The 18,830-nt window shown below is 32.3% G+C and overlaps 2 protein-coding genes and 1 long non-coding RNA gene across 9 annotated transcripts in view; 2 read left to right on the forward strand and 1 right to left on the reverse strand.

The window, feature by feature from the left end:
* Positions 1-18,830, forward strand: part of cabp2a (calcium binding protein 2a) — a 37,040-nt gene that overhangs the window by 13,008 nt on the left and 5,202 nt on the right. For 2 of the 6 annotated variants that reach the window (XR_015475888.1, XM_087236295.1), the window contains exons 1-2: positions 8,977-9,030; positions 17,675-17,705. Coding sequence is in view for 3 of the 6 variants with exons in the window: in XM_087236295.1 (XP_087092421.1) it covers positions 8,989-9,030; positions 17,675-17,705 (73 nt within the window). In the remaining 3 variants the exon portion in view is untranslated. 6 annotated transcript variants of the gene reach the window in all.
* Positions 1,519-6,954, forward strand: LOC147846984 (uncharacterized). Its single transcript, XR_015476873.1, has 3 exons — positions 1,519-1,679; positions 4,037-4,600; positions 5,825-6,954. It is a non-coding gene; the product is annotated as an uncharacterized LOC147846984 (long non-coding RNA).
* slc43a3a (solute carrier family 43 member 3a) overlaps positions 4,153-18,830 on the reverse strand; it is a 41,346-nt gene continuing 26,668 nt past the window's right edge. For both annotated transcript variants that reach the window (XM_087236300.1, XM_087236302.1), the window contains one exon: positions 4,153-4,261. In XM_087236300.1, coding sequence (XP_087092426.1) covers positions 4,255-4,261 — 7 coding nt within the window. In that variant the 3' untranslated portion in view covers positions 4,153-4,254. The remainder of the gene's footprint in view (positions 4,262-18,830) is intronic.

An 18,830-nucleotide genomic window follows, 5' to 3' on the forward strand; every position in this document is an offset into this window, starting at 1 on the left:
TAATAAGTGTGGTAATGTGGGAACACAACAATATGAAGTGTTTATGTGTAAACAATGTTCTTATTCTTCTATAATAATACTATAATAATAATAATAATAATAATAATAATACAATAATAATAATATAAACATATTAATTTGAGTATTTCATCTTGTGCCCTTTCTCCTTTAAAAATGTGGGTCAGAAATTTGACTTATCTTCACATCAAATTAATTTCAAGACAGTGAATGTATAAAGTAAATGAAAGTGAAGTGGCCAATAATTTCCACCTGTTGTCTATTCCACTTGCACAACAGCATGTGAAATTGATTGTCAATTAGTGTTGCTTCCTAAGTGGGCAGATTGACTTCAAATAAGCGTGATTGACTTTGAGTTAAATTGTGTCATTTAAGTGTTCCCTTTATTTTAATTTAAGCAGTATACATAAAAAGGATGTTAAATGTAAGTAATTTGTAATGATGATACAAATAATGATACTTTTTTTTAAATAGTCAAAATATGAGTGAAATAATGTTATATACAGACATTCCACTTAACACACATTAATGTAATAATCAAACTACATAGCGCTGCATACATATTCTTGCTGAAAAGGTCTAAAAAATGTGTAAAACTTGTTTAAAGTAAAGTGGAAAAAATATTTAATTAATAAATCATTATTTACTGAAGAAATTAAATGATTTCTGTAATATGACAAGATTTCCTGACAAGATTTTATTACAAACTATAAACTTTTACTCCAAACTAATAAACTGAATGCCATATTAATGGTTAGTGGGTCTATATATATATATATATATATATATATATATATATATATATATATATATATATATATATATATATATATATATGCACACACAGTTGATGCCAGAATTATTAGCCCCCATTTGAATTTTTTTTCTTTTTTTTTTATTATTTCCCAAATTATGTTTAACAGGGCAAAGAAACTTTCACAGTATGTCTGATCATATTTTTTTCTTCTGGAGAAAGTCTTATTTGTTTTATTTCGGCTAGAATAAAAGCAGTTATTATTTTTTCAAACACCATTGAAGGACAAACTTACTAGCTTTTTTTTTCAATAGTCTACAGAACAAACCATTGTTATACAATAACTTGCCTAATTACCCTAACCTGCCTAGTTAACCTGATTAATTTAGTTAGGCCTTTAAATTTCACCATAAGCTGTATAGAAGTATCTTGAAAAATATCCAGTAAAATATTATTTACTGTCATTATGAAAAAGATTTTTAAAAAATGTCTTGAAAAATATTTAGTCAAATATTATTTACTGTCATCATGGCAAGGATTAAATAAATCAGTTATTAGAAACGAGTTATTAAAACTATTATTTCAAAAAAAATAAACAGGGGGTCTAATAATTCAGGGCAGCTAATAATTCTGACTTCAACTGTATATATTTATTTATAATTTTTTTTTGTTCAGAAAAGAAGAACAAAACTGCCAATTCTGGACATTATTATGTATAATTTATTATGATTTTTGAAAAACAATCTATAATAACAACAAGCTCACCTACGTATGTGTAGAGGAACGTCTTTTCCCACGTTTTCATTCATTAAAGGCTTCAGCATCCACGTGTAGCGTTTCTTCAGCTAGCGTTCAACAGTAGCAGCCTTTATGACCTAGTGAGGTACATTTAAAGATAAGTGGCCTGGTAGGTTATTTCTGGTCATTGATGTTTTTTGTTGTTGGAAAGTCATTATTTTTCTAGCGTTGAATTTTTGCCTTGTTATGGACTGAGGTGATGGGGTCGGTTGATTTGAACATTGATCCTGATTGGTCGACTGCTTCCCCGCGTCCGTCCAACTCATCCAGTTAAAATGCTGATTGACAGTTTTTCTGTGTCCACACGGTTTCCATCTGTCCTTAAAACAAACATTTATACACGATAAAATATATTTAAAATGGCTCAAATAAGAACGTAAGGTGAGTTGAATACTTTTCTATGTGCTGTATATTTTATTTAAAAGCCTTCACATTTGGTATACGCACATTTCTTTAGGGTTTTCCACACATTTTCACCGTGTGTGCAGTCTAACAGCTTTGGCGCCCTCTAGTGGTTATATTTTCATAGCGCAACTGCCGTAACAAAAGTCTTAAAGAAAGCAAAAAGATAACTAAATTATGCATAGTTCACAGTGTTAATTTGCTGGGTGTACGAGTTTTTTCACAATCAATATTGAAATCATTTACACAGCCTTCACTAGATTAGCACAGTACTCTTGTGCTAGGAGCCTTTTTAGGATCTGTGTCCAAACACCATGTAATTTTATTGAAATGCCATATTGTTACATTATACAACATCATTTGACCTCTATCTGTACATGCCTGCTTTTCCTTTCCCCGGAGAGCTTTTAGCACAATTATTTTTAATATGATCTTGAAATATCTTCGTTGTGGATAAAGTGAGTGAGAGACTTTTAAAAGAAAAGATAAAATCTAGCGTGGACTCTGAAGAGATTACACGGTAATATTGCATGAATGTGGGATTGAATACAATAATTCCTTGATCTGAACCAAAAACTCATCTTACTTTTGGGTAGGAGGTGAAAGGCTAAAAGATTTTGGTGGGGGGAAAAACATGTTTATTTTGCTCACTTTTCCATGTTAAAACCCTCTTGTAGTTCTCATAGTCATCCTTTCATTTTGATGTTGATCAAAACAAACAAGTTGCTGTAAGTGCTTTTTCTTTCTTTAATACCAAAAGTATGATTTATGACCTGAAAATAATCATACTTTGAGGTTAAGCTGTTGCAAAACAACTATATAGGCTTGGTGTCATAGACATGTTTGTAAAGTATTACTACAACTAATATGTAAAATATAAGTTCTCTCCGTGTACATGTGGGTTTCCTCCGGATGCTCTGGTTTCGCCCACAGTCCAAATACATGCGCTTTAGGTGAATTATATTAACTAAATTGGCCATAATGTCTTTGTGTTTGAATGAGTGTGTATGGATGTTTTCCAGTACTGGGTTGCAGCTTGAAAGGCATCCACTGTACAAAACATATCCTGGATAAGTTGGCAGTTCATTCCGCTGTGGCGACCCCTAATAGATAAAGAGACTAAGCCGAAGGAAAATGATTGAATGTATAAAATATAAATACATACATTCATTTAACATTCATCTATAATGTCTGGGGCATGTGGTCACACATTTATTTGCTTATTTTTTGTTGTAACTACTCTTATTTGAAACAATAATTGATTAATTAATAAATTTAGTTAATGAAATACACTTATTTGTTTGTTTGTACTACTCTTTAAATCGTAAAAATATTAATTAATTCATACATTCATTCATATTCATGGGTTTGAATGTTATCACACTTTTTTTTTGTTATTGTTTTATTTTTCCACACTTAATTTTAAACTTAAGTTTATGTATTTATTTAAGTAGTATATACAGTGGGTACAGAAAATGTTTAGACCCCCTTAAATTTTTCCAGTTCTGTCAGGTTGGATGGTAAACATTGGTGGATTGTCATTTTTAGGTTTCTCCAGAGATGCTCCATTGGGTGTAATTCAGGGCTCTGGCTGGGCCATTCAAAAACAGTCGGAATTGTTGTGAAGGTGAAACAATGAAGGTGAAAAGGACTAGGTGAAACTAATATAAAAATACCTGTTAACAAATAAAATATTTATCAAATAAATACACAAACAACTACAACATGTGTATAATCTTTTTACATTTTAATTTGAATTATATATAACTAAACTTAAAATGTAAAAAGGAAATATAAAATTATATTTTACTGAAATAATTGATTAGCAATCTTTTACCTCAAGGTAAATAGACTAAAATATAATTAACAATATTTGACTTAAATTTGCCACAATAAAAAAGTGTAACAACTAAACTCTTTTTCGATTGCTACTACCACATTATCTCCATCATCATAATAACATAATAGTGTCTTCTTTTCTCCTCATTTTTCCACTGTCATTTATAATAAGCCCTGATATGCTTTCATCTACTCATCCATCTCTATCCTCTCTTTTGCCCTTAGTGACCTCTGACCCCCCCAGTCCCTGCAGCTTTTAAAAAGCATCTGATGTATCTCTACCTGCTGCACAATCCCACATTCCCTCTATCAGCACTGCCAGCTGCGCCGCACTCACCATGTAATCTGGAATGTTGCGGATTATGAAGATCTTCCTCACCCCCAGTCATTCTCTCTCTCTCTCTCTCTCTCTGCCAGAACAGTCAATTGCAGAACAAGGGTGATTAGAGTCTGTCACAAGGCAAAACGAGGATGTCAAATAATATGGAAAAGGCAGGGGGAGGGAAAAACGTGCAGAACATTAGGATTAAAGAGAGCTTAAAAAAACCTAGAAAAACCAACAGATTGTTCACTTTCAAATTAAGGCGATACCGCGTAAAAGGTGGTACCTTTTTATAAGGTATGTCCATATCAGAACCTTAAAAGTATGATTTTAAAGGGATATTTTATCCAAACACTATAAAAGTGAATGGTTACCGGTTTTCAGCATTTTTCTTATCTTCTTTTTTTTTCTTAATTTTAAAGGGTTTTTTGTCACCCACAACTGAATCATTTGCTCACCCTTCAATAGTCACAAAGCTGTTTGAGTTTGTTCTTCTGTTGAACACAAATAAAGATATTTAGAATAATGCTGAAAACCGGTAACCATATGGAAAAGGCAGGGGGAGGGAAAAACGTGCAGAACTTCAGGATTAAAGAGCGCTCAGAAAACCCTGGAAAAACCAACAGATTGTTCACTTTCAAAACATAAAGGCGATTTAAACTAAGGTGGTACCTTTTAACAAGGTTTAAAATTTGAAAACTACATTTTAAAGGCATATTTCAAACATCATAGAAGTGAATGGTTAACAGGTTCCAGCATTTTTTTAACTATCTTCTTTTATTTTCTCTTCTTTTTAAAGGGTTTTCACCCACAACTGAATCATTTGCTCACCCTTCAATAGGCACAAAGCTGTTTGAGTTTCTTCTTCAATTGAACACAAAAGAAGATATTTAGAAAAATGCTGAAAACCGGTAACCATTGACTTCTGTTTTTCCTTCTTTGAAAATCAACGGTTACCAATTTTATAACATTCTTCAAAATATCTTCTTTAGTGTTCAACAGAATTAAAAAAACTCAAAAATGTTTGCAATCACTTAAGGGGAAAGTAATAGTGATTCGATTTTTATTTTAGGGTGAACTATCCCTTTCAAAAGCACTAAAGTGTAGCTTTTTATGGGTTGGAGTGAAATGTTCATACAGTATTTGTTTTATTATATAAAGGTCAGATAACATTACTTGACCATTTAAAAAAATACTAAAATAGTTTTTTGATAGATGAAAGCCAATGGTTACCAATTTCTAACAATATTCAAAACATCTTCTTATCTAAGTGTAAAATCTAAGTGTTCAACAAAATAAAGAAACTCAGAAATGTTTGTTAGCAATCGACTTCCACAGTGTTTGTTTTTTCTTCGATGGAAGTCCGTGGCTACAGATTTCTAACATTCTTCAAAATATCTTCTTTATTTTCAGCAGAATAAAGAAATTCATGAATGTTTGCAATCACTTAAGGGAAAGTAAATAGTCAATTTTCATTTTTAGGCGAACTATCCTTTTCAAAAGTACTAAAGTGTAACTTTTTATGGGTTTGAGTAAAATTTTCATATTTGTTTTATCATATAAAGGTCTGATAACATTATTTGCCCAATTAAAAAAATGAAAATAAAAGGTATGTGCATTTCGGCACCTAAAAACTACATTTCAAAGGGATATTTCACTCAAATTTGAATCATTTGCTCACCCTTCAATAGTCACAAAGCTGTTTGAGTTTGTTCTTCTGTTGAACACAAATAAAGATATTTAGAATAATGCTGAAAACCGGTAACCATATGGAAAAGGCAGGGGGAGGGAAAAACGTGCAGAACTTCAGGATTAAAGAGCGCTCAGAAAACCCTGGAAAAACCAACAGATTGTTCACTTTCAAAACATAAAGGCGATTTAAACTAAGGTGGTACCTTTTAACAAGGTTTAAAATTTGAAAACTACATTTTAAAGGCATATTTCAAACATCATAGAAGTGAATGGTTAACAGGTTCCAGCATTTTTTTAAATATCTTCTTTTATTTTCTCTTCATTTTAAAGGGTTTTCACCCACAACTGAATCATTTGCTCACCCTTCAATAGGCACAAAGCTGTTTGAGTTTCTTCTTCAATTGAACACAAAAGAAGATATTTAGAAAAATGCTGAAAACCGGTAACCGTTGACTTCCATAATGTCTGTTTTTCCTTCTTTGAAAGTCAACGGTTACCAATTTTATAACATTCTTCAAAATATCTTCTTTAGTGTTCAACAGAATTAAAAAACTCAAAAATGTTTGCAATCACTTAAGGGGAAAGTAATAGTGAGTCGATTTTTATTTTAGGGTGAACTATCCCTTTCAAAAGCACTAAAGTGTAGCTTTTTATGGGTTGGAGTGAAATGTTCATACAGTATTTGTTTTATTATATAAAGGTCAGATAACATTACTTGCCCATTTAAAAAAATAATAAAATAGTTTTTTGATAGATGAAAGCCAATGGTTACCAATTTCTAACAATATTCAAAACATCTTCTTATCTAAGTGTAAAATCTAAGTGTTCAACAAAATAAAGAAACTCAGAAATGTTTGTTAGCAATCGACTTCTACAGTGTTTGTTTTTTCTTCGATGGAAGTCCGTGGCTACAGATTTTTAACATTCTTCAAAATATCTTCTTTATTTTCAGCAGAATAAAGAAATTCATGAATGTTTGCAATCACTTAAGGGAAAGTAAATTGTCAATTTTCATTTTTAGGCGAACTATCCTTTTCAAAAGTACTAAAGTGTAACTTTTTATGGGTTTGAGTGAAATTTTCATATTTGTTTTATCATATAAAGGTCTGATAACATTACTTGCCCAATTAAAGAAAAATGAAAATAAAAGGTATGTGCATTTCGGCACCTAAAAACTAAATTTCAAAGGGATGTTTCACTTAAATTTGAATCATTTGCTCACCCTTCAATAGTCACAAAGCTGTTTGAGTTTGTTCTTCTGTTGAACACAAATAAAGATATTTAGAATAATGCTGAAAACCGGTAACCATATGGAAAAGGCAGGGGGAGGGAAAAACGTGCAGAACTTCAGGATTAAAGAGCGCTCAGAAAACCCTGGAAAAACCAACAGATTGTTCACTTTCAAAACATAAAGGCGATTTAAACTAAGGTGGTACCTTTTAACAAGGTTTACAATTTGAAAACTACATTTTAAAGGCATATTTCAAACATCATAGAAGTGAATGGTTAACAGGTTTCAGCATTTTTTTAACTATCTTCTTTTATTTTCTCTTCATTTTAAAGGGTTTTCACCCACAACTGAATCATTTGCTCACCCTTCAATAGGCACAAAGCTGTTTGAGTTTCTTCTTCAATTGAACACAAAAGAAGATATTTAGAAAAATGCTGAAAACCGGTAACCATTGACTTCCATAATGTCTGTTTTTCCTTCTATGAAAGTCAACGGTTAACAATTTTTTAACATTCTTCAAAATATCTTCTTTAGTGTTCAACAGAATTAAAAAACTCAAAAAATGTTTGCAATCACTTAAGGGGAAAGTAATAGTGAGTCGATTTTTATTTTAGGGTGAACTATCCCTTTCAAAAGCACTAAAGTGTAGCTTTTTATGGGTTGGAGTGAAATGTTCATACAGTATTTGTTTTATTATATAAAGGTCAGATAACATTACTTGACCATTTAAAAAAATACTAAAATAGTTTTTTGATAGATGAAAGCCAATGGTTACCAATTTCTAACAATATTCAAAACATCTTCTTATCTAAGTGTAAAATCTAAGTGTTCAACAAAATAAAGAAACTCAGAAATGTTTGTTAGCAATCGACTTCTACAGTGTTTGTTTTTTCTTCGATGGAAGTCCGTGGCTACAGATTTTTAACATTCTTCAAAATATCTTCTTTATTTTCAGCAGAATAAAGAAATTCATGAATGTTTGCAATCACTTAAGGGAAAGTAAATTGTCAATTTTCATTTTTAGGCGAACTATCCTTTTCAAAAGTACTAAAGTGTAACTTTTTATGGGTTTGAGTGAAATTTTCATATTTGTTTTATCATATAAAGGTCTGATAACATTACTTGCCCAATTAAAGAAAAATGAAAATAAAAGGTATGTGCATTTCGGCACCTAAAAACTACATTTCAAAGGGATGTTTCACTTAAATTTGAATCATTTGCTCACCATTCAATAGCACAAAACTGTTTGAGTTTGTTCTTCAGTTGAACACAAAAGGAGATATTTTGAAGAATGTTAGAAATCGGTAACCATTGACTTCCAAAGTATTTGTTATTCTTCTATGGAAGTCATCAATGGTTAGCGATTTCTAACACCCTTAAAAATATATTCTTTATTAACAGAATAAAGAAACACATAAAGAAAATAAATGTTTGCAATCACTTGAGTGAAAGTAAATAGTGAGTCATTTTTAATTTTAGAGTGAACTATCCGTTTGAGAAGTATTAAAGTGTAGCTTTTTATGGGTTCGAGTAATATGTTAATATTTGTTTTATTATATAAAGGTCTGATAACATTACGTGCTCATTTTAAAAATAAAAAAATTGTGATTTTAATAATCTGTCGTCTTTTTCTGAAGTTAAAACATTAGTATTTTGTTGTCTAAAGATAAATATAAAGTTAAAGGTAGTGGCCCAGTTTTTGTGCTTTTATTTCTGAGGCTGTCGTGACTGTGCTGGTGGTATTAACATCGCCACCCATCAAGCCCATAACTCTGCCCCCTGTTGAGATATTCTGACGGTGGGGATGGAGTTTATGTAATAATCTGGGGACAGGAACGAAGAGTGACTGATAAAGAGAGAGAGGGGAGGGACAGGGGGAGGAGCCCAGATAACAAGAAAGAGTTGCAGCAGTGGAGAATTAGAGAAATACAAATGATGGGAACGAAACCATCTAAAAGAGGCAGTATGAAGAAGGTAAGAGATATGCTTTTGAATTATTTTTAGATTAGGTTTGAAGCTGTAGAGCAGTGATGTAGCAAATTGCTGGAAATGATTTATGCTTATACTTGGCCTCTAAATTGGTCAACTAATTGATTGTGTGAACTAGTAACAGGATTTATTATAATGTGCCAACTTAAAAGGACAGTTCACCCAACAATGTAAAAAAAATACACTGCCGCTAAAAAGTTTTGGGGTTAGACAGATATTTTACTTGTTTTTGAAAGATGTGTCATGTATGTTTGATTTACCTAAAAAGTGATTTCCTGAAAATTTCAATCACAAATATTGTCATTTAATGCTTTTTTGGTCATAAAACAATCAGAATAACAAATGTATTGTTTATTGTGAATGCAAATCAGGGTAATTCCACCACAATTCTACTGTTAAAATAAAGTAAAATGTATTAATTAATTAAATACATGATTTATACAAGTATTAATCTATTTGCTCACACTTTACAATGAGGTTTTATTAGTTAATGTATTTACTAACATGATCTAATTACGAACAATTTACTAATCATGGTTCAACATTAAATAATGCATGATTAACAGCCACATTAGTTAATGCACTGTGAGTTTTTTTATTAACTAACATGAATAAATATTGTAATAAATATCGTTCATTGTTTGTTCATGTTAGTGAATGCATTAACTAATAACCATTATTGTACCATTTTTCCATTTAAAATGTATTACTGACCCCAAACTTTTAAGTGTGAGTGTATAAAACAATGTATTAAAACTGTCATCGTTTACATACCATTATGTAGCTTCAAACATGACTTTCTTTTATCCATGCATATTTAAGTACAAGTTGCACTGTTCCCATTACTGTCAAGTTAAAATTTTGAAATGAACAGGCAACAGCAACTTAAATATGAATTTAGTGTTATTAGTGTCTAATTGTTATACAAGACCTCATATGGACTTTGAAGAAGCTTTAATTGTTTTATTGTTATCCGTTGCATGTTAGAGTGCAGGTTGGACATTCTTCTAAATATCTCTTTTCGAGTTCCCCAAAAGAAAAGCAGAGATTGTTTTGGAGAAAGAGTGTTCCTTTAAAGTTCACCCCCCCCCCCAAAAAAACCTTTAACTCACTATCTACTCCAAAAATCTATGCGTATCTTTATTCTGTTGAACACAAAAGAAGTGATTTTGAAGGTAGAAGAAAACTAGTAACCATTAACACCCATTGTAGGCAAAAAAAAAGAAATGCTATGGAAGTATAATACATTCTTTGGTGAGCTTCACAGTGGCCCAGTGGGTAGCACGATCCCCTCACATCAAGAAGGTTGCTGGTTCAAGCCTCGGCTGGGTCAGTTGGCATTTCTGTGTGGAGTTTGCATATTCTCCGCATGTTTGCATGGGTTTCCTCCGCGTGCGTTACCCCACAGTCCAAAGATATGCGCTATAGGGGAATTGGGTAAGCTAAAATTTCCATAGTGTATGTGTGTGAATGAGTTTGTATGGGTGTATGGGTTGCAGCTGGAAGGGCATCCACTGCGTTAAACATATTCTGGATAAATTGGCAGTTCATTACGCTGTGGCGACCCCAGATTGACAAAGGGACTAAGCCGAAAAAGAAAATGAATGAATGAATGAATTATATTCTTTTGTGTTCAGCAGAAGAAAGAAAGTTAAACAGTTTATAAACAGGTGAATGATGACAGAACTCTCCGTTTTGGGTGAACTATCCCTTTAACTAGTTCTCAGGAATGTTTTGAAATTAGTCAGCATTAAACCTTATTGTCAGTCTGGGAACTTCTCTGGTACGTAATGAAATGGTTCCTTGTAAAGGGTGTCCCGCCCTTGGAGGGCAGTGGTCTGCCACTGGCACAGGCCATGCTAGGAGGCAGTGGCGACGCGGCAGCTGAGGATGACGAGGATGAAGAGTTGAGGGAAGGAAAGCAATTTGAGGAGCCCATATGTGCTCTGGTTCAGAACTGCACCATGTTGCACAACATTGTGGGCCCGGCCTGCATCTTCCTGCGACAAAGCTTCGTTCAGGCTCAACTCGTATGTACTTTCTTAGTCAGTCACAATTTACATTATATAATCACTGTGTGTCTTTACATCTTCAATCAAATCATCACAACCTGTCTTCCCATCACTCCTTATTAAGTCTGATCACACATTATATCTTCTATTGTAAATGGATGCCGCTGTATCACATGATTCATTCTTGGTTACAAAAGTCAAAGTCAGATGAGTTCTTATGTGGCCACATTTGTTAAGAATGCATAACTGAAGCAGCACTTCACATTAAAGTGATATTCATATGTACAAATGCAGCACTATTAATGTACATAACGTATTGTCTGATAGTGAGGCGGTTTTTTGGGGAGTGGAGAAATTAGTTGTTTTACGATTGCAATTTAGATCCAGCAGCCTACAATATTGATGGATAGGACTGACAAAGTATAATATCCTTCTGTTTCCAAGTATAGCACACACATATATATATATATATATATATATATATATATATATATATATATTATTACTAACGGCATTGATTTATATATGCCATTAGTATAATGTCTTTTTCACTCTGTAAAACCTCATATGTCTTAATGAGCAGGGAAATGTCTGGATTGATGGCGATAAAAAATACCAGAAAAGCCTGAAGAAAAAAAGTGTGCAACTGTGTAGTTTCTTAGAAGCCTAATGTTTAATATCAATGTCTATCTGTCTTGATAATCCCAGAATTTATTTATTTATTTATTTATTTTTGTCTCTAAACCGTAGAAACTGATGCAGAGCCGTAGAAACTGATGCAAAAACAAACCCGATATAAATATTCCCTGGAATTCTTTGTGACATATTTATTTAGCTAAATCCCTTTTTCTCAAACAATATCACTAAGTAATATTCTATATAGGTCTTATCTGCTTAGTTGGTCAGGGATGTGCTGTACCAGCCTGTTCTCATTGTTAATACCTATAATACTTATGTACTGTATGAGCGACAGCTATAGGAACAGTGTTATAATATTTGGTACAGTTTTATTACTATTTATTTAAGGAGAAACATTTACGAATAGTTTAAATCTTGAGGATACTTATCAATGCACTTTTATTATTTTAGTAATAAAAGATGTCTTATTGTTAGCTTAATCGGTGAAGACTTGATAGACCAAAATGTGCAAGGAAATTATATTTTTAGTGACAGCATAGTGTTAAAAAATACATTTTAAAGTGGATAATCCCACTATTACTTCTAAACATGCAACATAAAGTGAGTCATAAAACATGTTTGAAAATTAAAAATGTTTCTAATAAGTCTAGTCATTACTAAATATGCAAATAATATTAGTTTTCGATGTCAGTAGCCAGTTAACAAGAAAAATGAAATATTCAGACTATTCTGAAACGTTCTTTTAAAGTTATGTAAAATGTTAGCATGTAACGTTATTAAAACAATGTTTTTGGAACATAGTAAAACATACTTATACCATTAATATAATGTGAATGCAATGTTCTAATAACGTTTTAAGTAACTTTCTGAGATATAGAATATAATATATATAATAATATAACATGAGAATAAAATGTTAGCATGTAATGCTATTAAAATAATGTCTTTGGAACATTCTTGTTAAAATACCTATAACATTAACATGATGTGAATGCAATGAACTAATAAGGTATTACTTTCTGAGATCAATAGTATAAAAGGGGATTAAAATGTTAGCATGTAACGCTATTGAAAAAAAAGTGTTTTTAGAACAGTCTTTTAACATTGATAGTAAAACATGCTTAAAACGTTAATACAACGTGAATGCAATGTTCTAATAACATTTAAAGTAACTTTCTGAGATCAATAATATAACATGAGATTAAAGTATTGCACGGAAAGCTATTAAAATGTTTTTGGAATGTTCTTGTTGACATACTTATAACATTAACATAATGTGAATGCAATGTTCTAATAATGTTTTACTTTCTGAGATCAATAATATAACATGAGATTAAAATGTTAGTATGTCACACTATAAAACAAATTTTGTAGCATTATTGTAACGTTGATTGAAAAACATACTTACAGTATAACATTAATATAACATAAATACAATGTTCCAATACCATTTTAAGTAACTTTAAGATCAATAATATAACATGAGATTAAAATGTTTGCATGTAAAGCTATTAAAATAATGCTTTTTGGAACATTCTTGTAACGTTGATAAGAAAAACATGCTCATAACATTAATATAACGTGAATGCAATTGTTCAAAAAACATTTAAATTAATTTTTTGAGATCAATAATTTAACATGAGAATAAATGTTTGCATGTAAAGCAATTAAAATAATGTTTTTGGAATGTTCTTGTTAACATATAACATTAACATAATGTGAATGCAATGTTCTAAAAACGTTTTACTTTCTGAGATCAATAATATAGCGTAAGAATGAAATGTTAGCATGTAACACTATTGCATTTTTTGGAACATTCCTGTAACTGTTTCAATTGCTGATTGAAAAACATACAGTATAACATTATTATAACGTAAATACAATGTTCTTATAACATTTAAAGTAACTTTCTGAGAACAATAATATAACATGAGATTAAAATGTTAAGAAAACATTTTGAATAACATTATGATTACCAAAAAAAATTATGTTAATACATTGTCAAAATTACGTTAATACATTGTTTTAAATGTTTCAATCCCAATAATATTTTTTTTCTTTACTTACTGAAAACATTATGAAAATGTTCTTAGAATATTGATATGGATGGAATTTTCTTAGAACGTTTTAAATAATGTTAAATGATGACATCACATGAAACAGAAACATCATGAAAATGTTTTGAAGAACATTAGCATAAAATCTTGATGTTTTAAACATCATTAGAACATTAAAAAGTAACGTTATATAAGTTAATGGGAGCGTCAGGGGAACATTTTCAGAATCTAAAATTGTTGGCTGGTACATCAATACTGTATGTTTAGAGTAATCTTTATTACATAAATTGGTAAATATGTTCCAGTGGTTAGTGCATACCTGAATTTTACACACACACACAAAAAAAAACAATAATAAGTGAACTACATTTGACTCTATTTGTTGCCTGGCAATGCAGACTCTTGTAATCTGTTCACCATAGTGACCTTATCCTGCTGCTGCTTGCATCATGCTTGCCAATTCACACTAGTAATCAGCCTAAATACTGGCCAGCTGTGTGAATATGTTCTGTCTGACCACTGCCAAAACACAGGCTCAGTCGATCAGATCAAAATCTAAATCACTCCACCATTTGTTATTATCTTACTTATGTAATGTGTAAATGTTGATTCAGACTAGATTTCGTAGCACTGTATGTTCTTTTTTATGATGATGATAATGTTTTTAATGACTGACTTTCGCCATTTCCACGAACATGAATATCTGGCAATCCCACGTGTGTGTGCTTTTTCTGTCCTTGGACAAGATGTAATCCATAATATCATAACACTGTGGTTCTTGATCGCTTTTGCATGAAGACATGATATTATCAAAGGGTTATTACCAACGATGCTTATTATTATTATTATAAGGATATTTTACTCATCGTAATACTAGGAAACACAGAGTTCAAATAATAGAAATACTTTATATTAAAAGTAGAAACATAAAATACATTTCCATACTGAAGTGAAGATTGGGACAAAAAAAGTAGTTAAAGTATAGTATAAAAGTCGATCTTATAGCATATGTGCAGGATTTCATTCATTTTCCTTTGGCTTAGTCTCTATTTCAGAGGTCACCTCAGTGGAATGAATCGCCAACTATTCCAGCATATGTTTTTTGCCCTTCCAGCTGCAACCAAGTATTGGGAAACATCCATACACACACACACACACTCATACACTACGGCCAATTTAGTTTATTCAATTCACTTATAGTGCATGTCTTAGGACTATGGGGGAAACCAGAGCACCCAGAGGAAACCCACACGAACACGGGGAGAACATGCAAACTCCAGACTGAAGTGTCAAATGGTGATAGAGCCAGCACACTACTTGCTGTGAGGCAACAGTGCTAACCACTGAGCCACCATGCCGCCCCTGTGCAGGATTTGTTTTGTCATGATGGTCATTCAGAATCAAATGAATCATTTCTTGGAACAGAGAAGATAGGTTTACACTGGCACTGATCCAGAGACAACAGTTGTTGTAGCTAAAAAAAACTCTTTTTAGCCACACAGTAGGTCTGCCGTTATTTCTGTGTTACAAATATTCATATTTTCATTTGGATATTGAATATCAGATTGGAAATACACACTGATGTCAACTGTAGTGCTAAAAATAGACAATTTCTTATAACTTATAAGACTTCTAAGTAACTCGAGCCTCGAGGCCTCAATTGAATTGTCAATTTCATTAGGACTCCAGTAGGTGGCGACAACTACATTGTACATTTTTTAAAAGCTTGCACATCAATCTTAATTGGGTGCTCAGCTAAAACTGAAGTACGCAAGTATGAAAAGTGGCCAAAAAAACAAATGTATTCACTTTAAAAGGCTATCTCAGCGTGTATGATGTTTTGAGTATTTTAAGCTGATGAGGAGCCTGTGTGCTCGAAACGTCATGCACTGTGTGAATGAATAAATTTAATACTTTGGAACTTTTGGTGTTGCCCCCTTTTCATATATATTTAACAAGTACATTTTTAAATTTCATTGAATTTCAGTGAATCATTCATTCATTTTTCAGCTTTGTCCTTTATTAGTCCCCAGCATATGTTTTACTCAGCGGATGGCCTTCCAGCCACAACCCAGCTCTGGCAACCACCCATAAACACTCATTTACACACACACTCATACACTACGGCCAAATTAGTTCATCCAATTCACCTATAGCACATGTCTTTGGACTATGGAGGTAACCGGAGCACCCAGAGGAAACCCACACGAACAAGATAAAGACAAGATAAAAAATTATTAATCAAGAAAAAAAGGGTCTTTACAAGTGAGTCATTGAATCATTTGTTCAAAATCTATTGTAATCTTTAATCTCCTTCCTGACTGTTAGCCTATTTTAAGTTGCCAATATTCAGAATCGGATTTTGTGATGAACAAGCAAATAAATGTATTCTCATTTCATCCCGAATAAAAGTTCTCCAGTTTCCCATCACTGGGAAATAGTCATACACTGCCAATCACACACATACACTATGAACAATTTAGCCTACCCAATTCCCCTATACCTATGTGGGGGAACCGGAGTTACCGTAGCTAACCCACACAAACACGGGGAGAACATGCAAACTCCACACAGAAATGCCAACTGACCCAGCCAAGACTCAAAAAAGCGACCTTGCTGTGAGGCCATCATGACGCCCAGTTTCATTCTCAGTTTAGTTTATTTACATATTTATTTTAGAGGGGAAGCTATATCAACAGCTTCGTTTATGAAATGAGAGAGTGAGTCTGTGACAGCCGGATGACCTAAAAATACCATGTTGAGTTACCCAGATGAGCCTGTGTTCTTATAGTGTGCTCCAAAACACAATACATTCTGGAGTGAAAACAATCATGGCTGCCATATTTAAGTGCCGCCACATCCAAACACAAGTGCTCACAACTGGCCTAAATGATGTAGATTTTAGACCCCCATGATTATTTGCAACAGTGATTTCAGTTGACAACTGAAAGCTCGGAGTTCAAATTTACCTAAAGATCTAGGCTATGTGTACACAGCAAAATCCTCTGAGTAAAATTGACTCAGTTTCTTTTAAATTGAACACCTTCTTGTAAAACAAAAACACAACAGAGAAACACAAAAGCATTAGATGAAATCAGCTGAAATACAGTAACTCTTAACTCATAATACAGTGACTCTCTCAAAATCTCAGCAGAGGATCATTAAACAACTCCACAAAGAGCAGCTTTACTTATTACCAACCTGTTTCCCATTATTTAAAGAGGGACCAAATACTCTCTGAACTGAGTAAATGTGACTCAGAGGATTTTGCTGTGTAGAATTTTTCTACCTATTGCTGTAATAGTTATGAGTTATAAAATAAATCTAAATTATAGCGTCAACCAGCAGACAAAAAGTGAGACACCCATCAAGATGGTCTCATTATAGACTCAAAATAGCTTTTTTGACCCCTACACCCTTTATCCCTTCGAAGCTGTCACTCCAGAGAGTAATTTTGAAGGGATTAGGGTGTAGGGATGAGCCCTTCCGATAGTTTTTACTTACAGCATTCAGGGAATGACAAACCATGCACTGGATGATGCAATTGACCAATCAGAATCAAGTATTCCAGAATAGTTCATTTTGATTTCAGGTAGACGTTAATTTTGTGTGTGGGCACTCTTTTTTCAAATGCAAAGCAGATAAAAACAAATGTTATCATACAGGATCATACTCTCATTTGATTTGTTCTGATAAATAATACAATTTCATATTTTATTATTATTCATTCAACTATTCATTTAGCTTAGTCCCTTTATTAGTCAGGGGTCTATTAATATTTATGTTATACTAAATATTGTATTATTTATTAATAAGTGTTGCATGTTCTTGTGTGTTTCTCTATGTATGTGCCTGTCTATATCTGTGTCTGTCCTAATAGTCTGTCTCTGCATGTCTCTTTGAAATCTGTACTCACTACAGGACAGAGATCTACGGCCAGAGGAAATTGAAGGTACAGAAATATCTGACATTATTAATATGTTTTTATGTCACACCGATTAACCCTCCCACCAATCAAAATATTGTAATTCCTACTTTTATTGACTTCTCTCCCTCCATCCACACCGATTCTTGCCATTAACTTGACGTATTTATCAATGTCTACCTTCAGTCTCCTCTAAATCCTTCAGTCATATGCACTGAATGGATAAATGACCAATATAATTAAATGATTTTGTTGATTCTGTGAAACAAAAAACGAGAACTTCCAGTTTTCTCAGCATTTTAAAAGATTATTTTCACCAAAAAAGAATTAAAATGAGTATTTACAGATTTTTGGATGAAATCTGAGAGATGTCGTACACTAAAAAATATGCATAAATTGGCAGTTTTTTGTATTTTGTGATTTATGTTTTTATTTTTCCTGTTTATTATGTTTTTTATTTAGGCTTCATGATCTTGATCTTTCTTCCAACAACTTTTAACCTTCAAAAGATTGAAAAAGTGACTTTTATTAACATTTTTAATTGTTTAAAATGATATATTGTCTGGGTTGGTGTTGTTTATTATGGTACAAAAACCTTGCAATAAACTGCCAGTACATTTCCTGTTTTTTTCCAGAGACTTGGTTTTCTATATATTTCAAACTACTAAAATGTTAATAAAAGTCACTTTGGTAAACTGTAGAGTTGAATTTTCAGCATCAAAAGTCATCAGAGCAGAAATCAAGCTCCCATAATGCAATTCACAACCGTAAATGAACAGAAACCCTTGTGAATCACAAAATATGGAAATTAAGAGTTAAAAAAGAGTCTAGAAAAGGAACCAAAAACATTTCACGTGACTTCAGTGGTTTAACTGTAATCATACAAAGCTACAAGAACACTTTTGTGAGGCAATTTTAATATGATTAAGACAATACTCTGATTAAGAGTCTACCGTGTAAATAGCGAATTTTGATTACCATAATCCGACTAAAGTCATAATCGAACTAAACAGAAATGGAATTAAGACATGTGGAGTGTGCCCATTTTGGTCATATTATTAAAGTGCAATACAGACATGTAAACACCTTAATCAAACTATTACCTTTTTGCCGCATTTTGCTTTAAAATATTCTATACACACACGGTTGTGT

Source organism: Danio rerio, chromosome 1 (genome assembly GCF_052040795.2).
Source record: "Danio rerio strain M-AB ecotype USA chromosome 1, GRCz13ab, whole genome shotgun sequence".
In the NCBI taxonomy this organism is placed as follows: Eukaryota; Metazoa; Chordata; class Actinopteri; order Cypriniformes; family Danionidae; genus Danio; species Danio rerio.